Source organism: Sciurus vulgaris (assembly GCF_902686455.1).
Source record: "Sciurus vulgaris genome assembly, chromosome: 18".
Taxonomy (NCBI): Eukaryota; Metazoa; Chordata; class Mammalia; order Rodentia; family Sciuridae; genus Sciurus; species Sciurus vulgaris.
The window spans coordinates 35879174-35892234 of NC_136479.1; the positions used below are offsets into that span (position 1 = coordinate 35879174).

General features: G+C 63.0%; 1 protein-coding gene across 1 annotated transcript in view; it reads left to right on the forward strand.

Moving 5' to 3' along the window:
- The window catches only part of GTF2IRD1 (GTF2I repeat domain containing 1), an 84044-nt gene that overhangs the window by 61537 nt on the left and 9446 nt on the right, over positions 1 to 13061 (forward strand). Inside the window, 2 exon segments of the mRNA XM_079120726.1 lie at positions 1464 to 1647; positions 2021 to 2049. Of these exon segments, the coding sequence (XP_078976852.1) occupies positions 1464 to 1647; positions 2021 to 2049 (213 nt within the window).

Consider the following 13061-nt stretch of genomic DNA (forward strand, 5'->3'; position numbering starts at 1 on the left):
CGCTCGCCTGGGCGCAGGAGGCCTGGGCCTATTCCATTCCCAGCACCGCACACGCGTGCGCGCACACAAAGGCCCACCCCAGTGCAAGTGGAGGCCACGGGCTGCAGTTCCCTGTGGAGAAGTATCAGTGCAACACTAAGAGGCGCATGAGCTGGGGGAGGGCATGGGAAGCATGGGTGCAGCTATCTTTGGACAGGAGAGCTGGCCATGGGTCATGCCATGGGAAGTCCAGCAGGAGGGTGGCCTTCAGGATCAGCTGGATTCAGCAGCCCAGGCAGGTCCTTGCTGTCTGTTCCTGTGGTGTCGACATAGCCTCAGGCTGGCATCCCACTTGCTGGCAGAATGGCTGCAGCCGCTCCAGACGTCTGTCTCCTCTAACTGCTTGGAAGGGGCAGGCTCCTCAGAGAGCCTGGTCATTTATTTCCCAGAATTCCCTGAAAGCCCTCCCCTTGTTTCTCATCCTGTTTGTACTGGCGTGTGAACCAACTGGCCACAAAGGCAGAATACTGAGTTCCCAGCAGCCTGGAGGTCCTGGCGGCAGGACGAGGACTTGCGGCCACTGGGGAGGACGGGGGAACTGCCGAAGAACATAGGGCTTCACTTTGGAAACAGAATGTTCTGGATCGAGGGTAGAAACAGTCCCGAAACCTGGTGACTGTCCTAAACCACGGAATGGTGCACTTTAACTTGGTGGGTTGTGTGGCCTATGAGTCACACCTCAACCCAGAGTGGAGCCACGGCGTGGAGCCCGGGTGACTCGGGGACTGTGCACTTGCTACGTGCAACGCACGCCTCGGGCTCCGGGGTGCCTGGAGGCCAGAGCGAAAAGGGAAACGGGCAGTTCTGCAGTTCCCAGTGTCCGTGAGAGGAAAATTAGCTCATTGCACCAAAAAACTCAGCTGTCCCTGTCACTGAGGCCTGTGGAGCTGCCCGCCGTGTGTCCTTGTCCTGTGGCACCCTGCCGTGCTGGGGATGGTGCTTCCCGTGAGCTCCGGCCCTCTGGGAGGGGCGCCCGTGCTGGCCGGGCTGGGGCTGAGCTCTGGACATGCAGGGTGGCTGAGTAGCGTCCGGACTGCCCAACCCACACTGCCTCCTGCAGGCAGCACCCCGGTCCCCAGTGAGCCGGCAGTGACCGCCCCCAGAATGGCTTGATAAAAGGCTGCCTGGTACAAGTGCCCCGGCCCCAACAGGCTTGGTGGCAGAAGCAAGGCCAAAGCCCTGGTGCACGGGCCCTGCAGTCTGCAGCCCGCTGGCTGGGCCTGGCGTCCTTGCTCCCAGGTGAAATCTGCCCCCTGGCGCCAGGCTCAGGGGCTGACAGGGCCCCTTCATAGGGAAGGGCGGCTGGGCCCTCGGTGTTCCTCGAGTGGGGCTCCCGACCTCCCGGTCCAGCGGGAGCTGCGCATCCCTGCCCGCCACCTGGCACCACCTCATTCCTGACCTCAGGCCCGTCCTCTCGCCCACAGGGGAGGCCTTGGGCATCAAGTACCCGGTCCAGGTGCCCTACAAGCGGATCAAGAGCAACCCCGGCTCGGTGATAATCGAGGGGCTGCCCCCGGGAATCCCCTTCCGGAAGCCCTGCACCTTCGGCTCCCAGAACCTGGAGAGGATCCTGGCCGTGGCTGACAAGATCAAGTTCACGGTCACCAGGTGCGGGGGAGGGGACGGGCGAGGAGGCGGATGGGCCAGGGCGGGCCTTTCCCTAAGTCCTGCCTCCCCGCCATTGGGGGCCTTCCCTGCACCGTCCTGGGGGTCGGAGGTGGACTACAGGCCTTTGGTCAGATTGGCCACCTCACCACGGCCTCCGAAGCAGGGGTGGCCTTTGGGCACCTTCTGCCCACCCAGCATCACCCACTTCGTGCACCCCAGCCCCTAGAGAGCCCTTCACCCCGTGCACATGATCACCTGGGCATCCTGTTAAGGTGCAGCTGTGCTGCGGGAGGCCGGGGTGGCCCCGGGCACGGGCAGTACCCAGGAGTGGCCCCCGTCCTCCCCCTGAAGCCCCCTTCTCTCTCTCTTCCAGGCCCTTCCAAGGACTCATCCCCAAGCCTGGTAAGGGGCGCTGGCGGTGAGGCCGCTTGGCGTGGGGGGCCGGCCCCGGTCCTGCGGCCGGAGGTCGAGCCAAGTCCACTGTGGGTCGTGGGCTCTGGGACTCTGGAGCAGAGCAGGCAGTGGCCCTGACTGCTGCCCAGAGGAGGGAGGAGGCTGGAGTCCAGCCCCAGACCCCGGTGGCAGGCGGCTGCAGCCACAGAGGAGGGGAGTCTGTGTGGGGACCCGAGCTCGTGGTAAGACGTGAGGGGACCCAGCGGCCTGGACGATGAGGCCCCTGCTGACCCTCCAACACATCCACGCCCTCCAGCCCCCGCAGGCGTCACTGTCCCCAGGCCTCCCGTCCCTGAGCTGGTGACAGGCCTGGTGAGCACTGGGGCCCCAGGCCTCCAGGCGGGGCTGCACCGTCAGCCCCCAGAGCCTGTGTGGAGACGGGAGCTGCCCCTTGCCCGTGCCCCACCCACCCCAGGCACTGCCAGAGCCACGGCCTTGGGCATCGGCGCCCTGGCTGGGGTGGGGTGCAGTCACCAGGCGCTGGGCAGCCCCAGAGTCCCCTCTCAGAGGCACAGGTCAGCCCTGGCCGCTGGCCCCTCTGCTCCCTGGAGCTGCTCGCTTCCCTGGCCCGGGCCTGGCTCTGGGCTTCTGGGAAGGGGCCAGAGTGCCTGGTGGCAGAGCTCCCTGCGGGGCAGTGGTGTGACGGTGCAGGGACCACAAGGAGAGAGGGAGCCCCAGAGTGGGGAGCCGGCCCCAGGGGCTCCGGAGCTCACGGGAGCCAGGGCTGTTTCCAGAGCCCTCGGAGGTGCAGAAGGGTGAGGTCGGTGGCAGTGGGTGGCAGAGCTTGTGTGGCTGCACCCGAGTGCTGGGTGCAGACTCCCTGGCGCTGGCCCGCCTGACCCTTCACTGCAGGTGACTCTTACGCCCCTTCCGGAGGTCTGGGAGGGCCCAGCCATGCTCTGGGTGCTGGGGTGACCACGGTGAGCAGAGAGGGGATCTCTCGCAGATCCTCAGTCTGGAGTCTGGTTGCAGAGGAGAAATGGGCTCCGTCCCGGTGAGCGCCCGTGTCACAGCAGGGGCTGTGCTGGGCTCCAGGCTGCCCTGAGTGGAGCCCAGAGGCCTGGGCAGGCCAGAGGCGGAGCCCGAACAGGGCTGGCTGCAGACTCAGGCGGCCATGGCGGAAATGAGCGCTTCCCCAGGAAGCAGGCTGGGGATGGCAGGACGGGGCGGGGGAGCAAACAGGGATCGTGACAGTCACAGGGTGCACTTGGAGGGCCCTGCTCACCAGGGGAGACCTGCCTGCAGGGGCCCAGGCTGGAGCCCAGGGCCCGACCACCCCTGGCAGTTCTCTGGTGCCTGGCGGGGCCGCGTGCCCTCCTGCCGTGGCACCGAGTTAACCGGGGAGGCAGGTGGCTGGGCACAGCACACAGCGTCTGCTCCCCAGCTCCAGGTGTTTGGCTCCAGGAACAGCCATGCACCCGAGGCCACAGGCCATCAGGTACCCACAGGGCCAGGAGGGCACTGCGGGGCCTTCTGCAGGAGAGCCGGCATGGCCACCCACGTGGGGGGTGCCCCAGGGCAAAGTGGTGATCCCCGAATCCCAGAGGGGCCCGGCCACAAAGGGGGCCTCCAGGGTGCTTCTGCCTCGAGAGAGGGGCAGCTGAGGGAGGGAGAGGTCCTCTGCTCGGGTGCCTGGTGCAGTAGGAGTCGCGGAACGTTCTAGTAAGTCGCAGAGGGAACTCCGAGTGTAGGTCCGTGACAGCAGTTTGGGAAGCGCAGTCGGCAGGCGATGTGGTGATGTTCACGGTGGTACGTCTCTTCCAGAATGCTCCCTGTGTTACTGATCTCAAGGCTCCCTGTTCTTCCTGTAAATGTGCACACCTGACTTCCAAAGGGACACTGGTCCAGTGTCTGCAGGATGCCTTATAGCCAGCCAGCCCTCAGTGGGCCGCACCACAGTTATGTAGCCGCCTTGTCCCCAGACTGTGGAAGTTTGGGCCGCCCTTCACACAGGGGACACCTGACATTCACATCACACTTGGAATTTACTGATTACAGAACCCTTCCTGTTGTCACATGTCATCTCCCCCAGTGATCAGTCTTACTAGAGGAAACTAAGGCTCAGAGAGGTTAAGGAGCTTTCTCAAAGTCACACAGCATCTATACAGTGTGATTCAGATTTGAATGATGTCTTTCCTGTTCCACTGTGGAAACTGGGGCTGACTATAGCCCTGGCCTGGGCCTCCCGGTCCTCCCACTGTGACTGGTACCTCGCCCTCAGCCCCCATCACACTGAATCTTTCATGCACACTGGGTGGCTCTTTGCCACCCCCTCCTGGCTGCCAGCTGTAATAATAACATGGATCCTGTCGGGAGCCCTAGAGGCTCACAGTTGATTCTTTGGGTTTGTTTATTTGTATAAAGAAATGTGTTGCCTGCTCCTGAGCTGGGCATGGTGGTGCATGATCTTAACCCCAGGGATTTGGGAGGCTGAAGCAGGAGGATCACAAGTTGGAGGCCAGCCTCAGCAATTTTAAAAGGGCTGGGGGTGTGGCTCGGTGGCAGAGCACGCTGGGTTCAATCGCCAGTACTGAAAAAGAATCATCCTGGACACTGGAGGAACAGAGTCCCCATATGCTGGGGACAACTGGGAGCAGATCTGAGTGGCAGGCAGATTGGACAGGCGGTTAGACCTGCACACCAGGGACCGCCCGCCAGAGACACATAGCTCTGACGGGCCACTGTCCCATGTCTGTCCTGTATTGTGTGACCTCAGCTCGTGACACTGTGTGACAGACAGCAGGGATGTGTGAGCAGAGGTCCCAGCCTGAGCCCCAAGACCTCCATCATCTGGGTGCTGGAGAAGAGGGGAGCTCGCAGGCCAGAGGGCGGGGCCCAGGGGAACTGGGGACAGTGGGCGGGGCCAGGGCTGCCCAGGGCGGGGCCATGACCCTGGACCCAGAGATGGAGGAGGCCTGGGCTCCTGTCCAGCAGCGTCGTGCCCAGTAGGGAGAGGGAGAGGAGCCACTGAGCTCAGGGTGCCCTGGGCAGCCACTGCGGGTGGGGTAAGAGAGGCCAGGGGTGGCAGGAGGGGCCGGACAGTGGACAGAGGGCTGGAAAGACAAAAGGGGACAGAGAAGGATGGCTGTCGGTCATGAGGGAGAGGAGAGGCTCGGCGGGCACCCCGTGTCCCCCTGCAGCTGAAATCCCCAGGGAGGAGCGCGGCAGCCAGGTGAGGCCACCGGCAAGTTCAGCACTGCCCAGTGCAAAGAGCGGCTGGTCTGCCCTCCGCCCGGAGCCTGGCAGGGCTGGGGTGGTGGCGCCTGCATGCTCCAGCTCCCAAGACTGGCCACCGCATCCGGCGGGAGCCCGTCCTGTCCAGCATCACTGAGCGCCGGTGGGCCGGGCCCGGGGCCGCCAGCCTCGCCCCCAGCCTCCGCTGCCTCACAGGGAAGGAGGCAGATGCTGTCACGGGTTCCATTTTGCAGCTGAGGCCGAGTCTCCCAGTTGGCCCGAGGCTGGCAGGGATTGGGCAGTGCGGAACCAGGTCAGCAAGCCCGGCTGCCGGGGTCATCAAGGGCCTCGGCCGGAAGGCTGGCCACTCAGGCCTTGTTTTGAGGCTTTTCCACTCAGATGATATCAAGAGGTCTGTGTTGTCTCGTGGTCACCATGGCAACCACACTTCCACCCACCCAGGGTGGGCTGGAGGCGGAAGAGCCGGGCACGGTGCCAAAGGAGCATTGCGGGCAGTGGGCAGCAGGGCGCGAGGAGGGTGGAGGCTTCCAGCAGGCGAAGGGGGTGGTAGTTCACAGGGCGAGGTCCGCAGGCCTCGGGGACATCTGGGCCAAGTGCAGCTCGATGCAGGTGGGGTGGCCGTGGGGTGGGGGCGGTCACCAGCCCTGGAGAACATGGGCCAGCAGAGCAGGCCCTGGAGGAAAGGAGGCTGGGCAGGGGCGGAGGAATGGAGGCCCAGAGCCCGGGTGGGGAGAGCTGAGGCAGGCTGAGGTCCCAGCAGCCCGGGAGGCTGAGGCAGGAGGGTCGCAGGTTCACAGCCAGCCTCGGCCCCGCAGGGAGGTCCTGAGCAACTCAGGGAGACCCTGTCTCAAGGTGAAAAAGGGCTGGGATGTGGCCAGGTGGTAGAGCATCCTGGGGTTCGGCGACCAAAGTCCAAAGAATTGTTTTTACTTGAAAATATACTTTGTCACCAAGCCATCATGAAAGGCAGGGAGGACGGGCAGGAGGAGCCACTTCCCTCGGCTGCAGTGGCCAGCTCGAGTGACCGTCGCAGGGAAACCCCGCCCAGAGCACAGGGGACCCCAGAGGCAGAGCAGAGCTGCCGACTTGCTGTGTGACTCCAGCAAGTAAGTTTGCCTGCCTGGGCCTCAGCGTCCTCCTCAGAGCGTGGCAGCAGCCCGCGGCCCCGCGGGCCCACCTGGGCCTCCCTGGGTGCCCAGACAAGGCCAGGAGCGGGGAGGGGCCACGGCGCTCAGGAGCGGGGCGAGAGGCTGGCCAGGCCTGAGCGTGGAGGGCCTGGAAGGCCTGGCTTTGCAGTGTGGACTGGACCCTGCAGACCCGGCCTTGGCAAGCTCTTGCGCTGACGTCCCCGCAGCCCCCCGGAGCCTGAGCATCCCGCGGGCCCCAGCGTGAGCTAGGACGTCCCCGTGCCCCATGCTGTGGACTCTCCACTTCAGTCTCCACTTGAGGGAAGGTCAGGTCCTGGGCTGCTGGGAAGGTCGGCTCCATGCTGCTCAGCTCGCCCCAGCAAGGCTGAGGCTGCTTGAGCAGCTCAGCTGTGGCGAAAAGCCACCTGGTCCTGGGACTCGGGTGGAAAGGGCTAGACTTCTCTCTGTGGGGTCGCCTGTCAGCAGATGCCGGGTAGGGAGGACCTCCTCGAACAGAGGGCCAGAGCTGGGCCTGGGTGCCATGGTGGGATCCATGTCGGCAGAGGCCTTGGGGACAGAGCGAGGGGTTGTACAGTGTCAGGAGCAGGAGCAGATCACTTTTGCCCCCTCAGGAACATTTTCTGCCATTTCTGACCTGTGTGATCTTGGATAAGTTGACTTACTGCCTATGAGCTTGGACAAGTTAACTTACCATCTCTGATCTTAGATAAGTTAACTCTCTGTGATCTTGAATAAGTTAACTGTCTCTGATCCTGGATAAGTTAACTGTCTCTGATCTTGGATAAGTCAACTGTCTCTGATCTTGGATAAGTTAACTTTACTGTTTCCAATCTTGGACAAGTTAACTTACTGTCTCTCTTCTTAGACAAGTTAACCTGCCATCTCTCATCTTGGATAAGTTAATATCTGGGCCTCTGTTTCCTCGGGGTCCCATGGAACAGGAGCACCCTGATTCCTCCTGCTCTTCTCCCTCCTGTCCTTCGAGACCTGAGGTGTCCCTGGTCCCCCAGGCCCTCACTCCTCTGGCCTTGCCTCCCTTTTCCCACCTTCCCCATCCCCCCACCCTTGCAACTCTGTCATCTTGAGAGCTCAAAATAAAACTGTCCTTTCTTGGGTTTCTAAAGATATCACAGTGCCAGCCACATTTCCCTACTTAATTATCTCTGCTTTTCTTTGTTAATTAGGCTCCAGTAATGATCTCCCTTCTGCCTTCCCGGGAAGAGCTGGCATCTGCCGGGTGGGGCTGAGCGGCCTTTGTGGGCAAACGCCCTGCCCTGCATAATGGGCAGGGGTTGCTGGGGAGACCCTGGCCTGTGGGTGCTCAGCCAGCCCCGTCCTGCCCCTGGGTGGGTGGGTAGTCCCAGGTTCCCGAAAGGGAGCCATCGGGGGCTTCTGTCCCGACATTCCAGAAAGCCCCAGCTGACCCACCCAAGCTGCCAGGGACAGCCAGGTCCTTTCCTGTGGGCTGTACTGAGGCCAGCGCTGGGGGCTGGCCAGGCACCTGGCGCTGAGCAGGTCTTATTAAATGATCAGCGTGTCCTTGAGCCACAGAGGTAGAGTTCGGGCTGGAGGACGCCAGCCGGGCTCGGCCCTCTGGTTTCCTGGATGGGCTGGATCTTTCCAGCCGTGCAGGGGGCAGGGGGCTCCTGTGGCAAAACAGAGGTCGGGATGGGGACACATGGCCCAGTCTCTCTGAGTGCCGTGGGGCCTGGGACAGCAGGGGGCGGCGAAGACCCCACCTGGGCTTCATGAGCGCAGGCACGGAGTGACACTGGAGTGACAGACACCTGAGGCAGGTCCTGTCTTCAGGTGCTGGGCTTTGATCAACGCCAATTTTAAAAAGGTAGAAACCTGCTTCGTGGGGCTCACGTCCTGATGGGGACGTAGAAACAGACAATTTGCAAAGCCTCAAGTACTGTAGAGGCTGCCGAGCTGAGGATGCAGGTTTGAGGTGGTGTCTGTTGGCAGCCCGGTTGAACCTGGGGCCTCTTGCTTGCCGGGCAAGTGCTGGTCCAGGGTGCTGCACCCCAGCCCTAGGTAACGTATGATAGGTGATGGACAAGGAGAGGCCCGTGAGTAGAGGCCTGAGGGGGCAGCACTGACCCAGGAGCACGGAAGAGCACTGCAGGCAGAGAGCCCCAGGGCAAAGGCCCTGGGGTCGCCTGCCAAGGTGTTGGAGGCAGATCAGGGGAAGTTGTAGGAGATGGGGCAGAAATGGGGAGGGAAGATGGCATGTGGCCAGAGAAAGATGCCGGCCTGTGACATGAGCCAGCGCAGCTCTGGACAGGGGAGGAGCAGGACCCACTCAGACTGCGAGGAGCCTTCTGGCTGTTGGGCCAGGAACAGGCAAGGCAGGTGAGGCCTGCTGGGCTCTCCGCCTCCAGCTGGATTTTGTAGCTAAAGCCGGAAGAATTTGCTGATGCAGCCGCCAGAGAGCCGGGCCAGGCGTGGCCTCGCAGTTGGGCCAGCTCCCTGCTGGAGGAGGTGCTGTTGACCGAGCCGGTGGCGGAATCCCAGGCTGTGGGTGCGGCTGTCAGCAGTATGGGCAGCAGTCGGGTTGGTGGTGTGACCTAGAGGCTGTGAGCGCCTGCCTGGTGTGTGGAGCCCTGGACAGTGAGGTCACCTGGAAGGCCTCACACTGTGACCAAAAGCCTCGCAGAGCCTTGGAGGAGAGGAGGCTGGTCTGGGGCTGGGGGAGGGTCTTGGCCCACGTGCGACTCTGGCGCTCTGGGCCCAGCGCGAGGCAGGACCCAGCCGTCAGGGAGCAGAGGGCTCTGCTCACCAGGGACGAAGTGTGAACCCCAAAGTCGTGTCCAGGGGACCCTCCTCCTCCAGGAGGACACACACACACACACACCCCCGCCTGCAGACAGACAGACACACATACACACCCGGGGACCCTCCTCCAGCCAGACACACACACACACCCGGGGACCCTCCTCCTCCAGCCAGGGACACAACCACATACAGCCACCCACACACACACACCTGTAGACACACACGTGCGTGCGCCCATACACACACACACCCGCCTGCAGACATAGACATGGACACACACACACACCCAGGGACCCTCCTCCTCCAGCCGGACACACACACACACCCCTGCCTGCAGACAGACGCGCGCACACACAGGACACACACACACACCCGCCCGCAGGCACCACCTGGCCTGTCGGAAGCACCTCACATTAAACCCTGACGGGGCATGAATGGGACTCGGCGGGATGTCTTCGGGTCCTTGGGCTCAGGCTCCTTGGTGACAAAGACAGGCACAGTTCCCTTGCCTAGAGTGCAGGTGGAGCAGGGGACGGAGACACTGTGCCCCGTGTAGTCGGAACCCCGAGTCCCCAGCACTGGCTCCGTGAAGCTGAGCAGGTTTTCCGTGACCTTTCTGCAGGGACCTGGGATGTGACAGGGACGGGTGAGAAGGACTTTGCCGGGCAAAATGTGTGGCCTTCACTCCCGCCTTTGAGCCCAGTCCTGCAGGAGGCCGAGGAGGAGAGTGGCCAGCCTGGGTGGCACAGAGACCTGCCTCGGGGACGGTGGGGAGCGGGGCTTGGGCAGGGAAGGAGGGTGGGTTTCCTGGACCAGCAGGAAGCCCTCGGTGGCTTTCCACAGGAAGGATGAGTCGGGCAGATATTTGGAAAGGGGAGGCTGGGCAGGAAGTTCTAGCCTCCCGAGGCCTCCCAGGGCTGTAGGCTGGACCTTCGGGACTTGCTCTGCAGAAGCAGCCCAGTGTGGTGGCCAGCTGGACTTGGTGGCTTAAACCCTCTGTGCCGCCTTCTGGTTCCAGAGGTCTGAAGCCCAGCGTGAGTCTCAGGAGGCCAAAGTCAGACTCCTTTTGGCAGACCAGAGGGGGAGTCCCTGTCCTTTTCTTGTCCGGGTTTAGAGGCTGCCTCCTTCTGGCCTCCTTCTTGGAAGTAGCTCCCTCCACCCTCTGCTGCTTCTCCCTCTCGCCTCCCCCCGTGAGGGACAGGTTTCATTCAGGGCCCGCTGGAATAACCCAGGCCCACCTCCCCTTTCAGGGTCCTTAACCCAGTGCTGGGGTGTGGCTCGGCAGTAGAACCCTGCACTCTGACCCTGGGACTTGGATGTGGTCACTCTGGGGACCCTGTTCAGCCTCCCACAGGAATGGGGACAGCTGAGGTCTCTGGAGTGACCAGGTGAGGACAGGAGCAGGGACCTAAGAGAAGGGCAGGGAGGAAGGGCAGGTGGCGGGTCCTGTCAAGGCTGGCAGCGTGCGTGTGCACAGACGCACGGTCCGAGCAGGACGGCCCCCACGCCCAGGAGCCCGGCACCTGTGCACACACCCTGCTCCTGGTCCCGGGGAGCAGTACACAGTGCTGGCTCCAGCCCACCCGTGCCTGGGCCTGGCCCCTCACCCCTCAGTGACCTGCCCAGGCTCCCCACCTTGGTGCCTGGGTTCTGCTGGAAGGTATGTGCCAGTGTACTGACCCACCTCCCAGCTGGACATTGCGCCCCAATTCCTAGCCTCTTTTAACTTAGCAGATGGCACACACCTGTCATCCCAGCAACTCAGGTGGCCGAGGCAGGAGGATAGCAAGTTCGAGGCCAGCCTCAGCAGCTTAGTGAGACCAAATCAAAATAAAAATCAATAAATAAAAAGGACTGGGGCTGTAGCTCAGTGGTAAAGCACCCCTGAGTCAGTGCCCCGTACCAAAGCCAAGTAAGCGTGGGGTGAATGAGCAGGCGCTTAAGTCACGGGGATCCTGCCCTCTGGTTGTCCTTAGGCAAGTCACCAACCATTCTGTGCCTTGTTTTCTTCATCTGTCCAGGGGCGCTGGGCAGCCCACCCTGCCAGGTGGTTAGGAGCCTGAAGGCGTGTTGTGTGGACCTGGTTTGCAGACATGACCTCTGGGGTGTGGGGCCCTGGACTTCCCAGGGGCTGGGGGCAGCAGCGCCCCCTGGTGGTGCCCCTGCTCATGCCCAGCACCACCCACCCCTGGAGTCAGGTGGCAGATCCCCTGGTACCCCAAGGGCAGTGGGGCCCAGCAGGCGCTACTGAGCCCATTCCGAGTGCCAGGGGCTCCACCTGATGCTTGGCCCCCGGCCGGGTTCTTACGCAGCCGCCCTGCGATCTGGGTTCCCTCCTGTCCCTGCCTCGCAGGAAGGAAGCAGTCCAGAAAATCAGAACTGACCTGGTCCTCCCGGCTGGCTGGGCCTCCGCTCCACAGGTGACAGTGCGCACGGCTGCCCTGGGTTGCCCTGAGGAGGTGGGCACTGCCAGGCAGCCAGGACGCACGGGGCAGATGCTCACACTTGCCCTCCCTCCTGGGAGAACCGAGGAGCCCCAGGAGAGGGGGGCCCAGGCCCGAGGCACCCAGCCCATAGGGCCTCCCCTCATTCGCACCAGTCCCCAGCAAGAGGCCCCAGGAGAGCATGGGCCGCAGGCTGGCGGGGGCTGGCACAGGGGCTACCCACTGCCCGCCCCCTCTGCAGCCTGGGGGTCAATGGCTCTGGCATGTCTGGGCCCTGAGGGATTGGGAAGGCCCCGGGACCCAGAGAGGAGGCCGGCAAGCTCCCCCACCTTGGGAGCCAGGCTGCAGCAGCCCTCCTGGATCCCGGCAGGGCCCGAGTGCACCCCGGCCTGGGATGGCAGGAGACCACAGGGTCCTGCAGGGCTCCCCCGCAGCCGTGGGCCTTCCTTCTGAGCCCCAGCCTCCTTCCTTGTTTTTTCTTGGAGCTGGAGTGGAACCTGGCCTCTCCTGTGCTAAAACAGCCAGGGTTCTCCCTGGGGGTCTCCTGGGTCCTGGGCTCGGGCCTGGCAGAAAGGAACAGCTGCCAGCGGGGCAGGGGCCCATCGCTCTTCCCGCCTCCCCTCTCAGCCTGGCCCTCCTCGCTCGCTGCCTCCTCGGCCTCGGCTTCCCTGCCCGCCCTCGGAAGTCGGTCTGGCAGACCTCAGGCCGGGGCGGGAAGGCCAAGGCCATTCCTGCTTCTTTGAACTTGGCCCCTGGGGCAGCTCCGGGGCCCCCTGAGCTCCACCCGAGCCAGTTGCCTTAAATTGCGTGGGTAGCTGTGATTAGCAAGTGGGCTTGTCCTTCCCTCAGGCAGAGTCCAGCGGCTCCCACGCCTCACCGGACGGATGAGAGAGCTGGGCAGATGACCCCTGCGGTCAGCGGGAAGTGCCCGGGCAGCAGGGAGCAGGTCACTGCTGGGGGCCGGCTTCAGCAGGACTTGGTGGGAGGCTCTCCACCCTACGTGCTCGATGAGAAGGGGTGCACCGTGCCCCTTAGAAATGTCCTGTCCGAAGCGCGGGAAACGACCCGGGGGAACTTCAGTTTTCGTTTGTAAAATTTAATTTCCTGAGACTACAGGAAGATGGAGCTTGGGAAGAAGGATCACAGGAGGGACAACCTGACCAGGGTGGCAGGAGATCTGGCACTTTTTGTAGTGCTCTTTGACAGGTGACACTAGGTCCTTCAACAGCCAATATTCCCACTGGAGGGATATGGGCACTGAGGCCCAGAGAGGTTGAGTGACTTTCCCAATACCACTCAGCATTAGGTGTTAGAATCAAGATTGTCTTGCTGTCTACCGGGCTGGGGACCTTCCTCACCCCTGGTCCAGAAGACCCCTTCAGGTAGGACACACCCT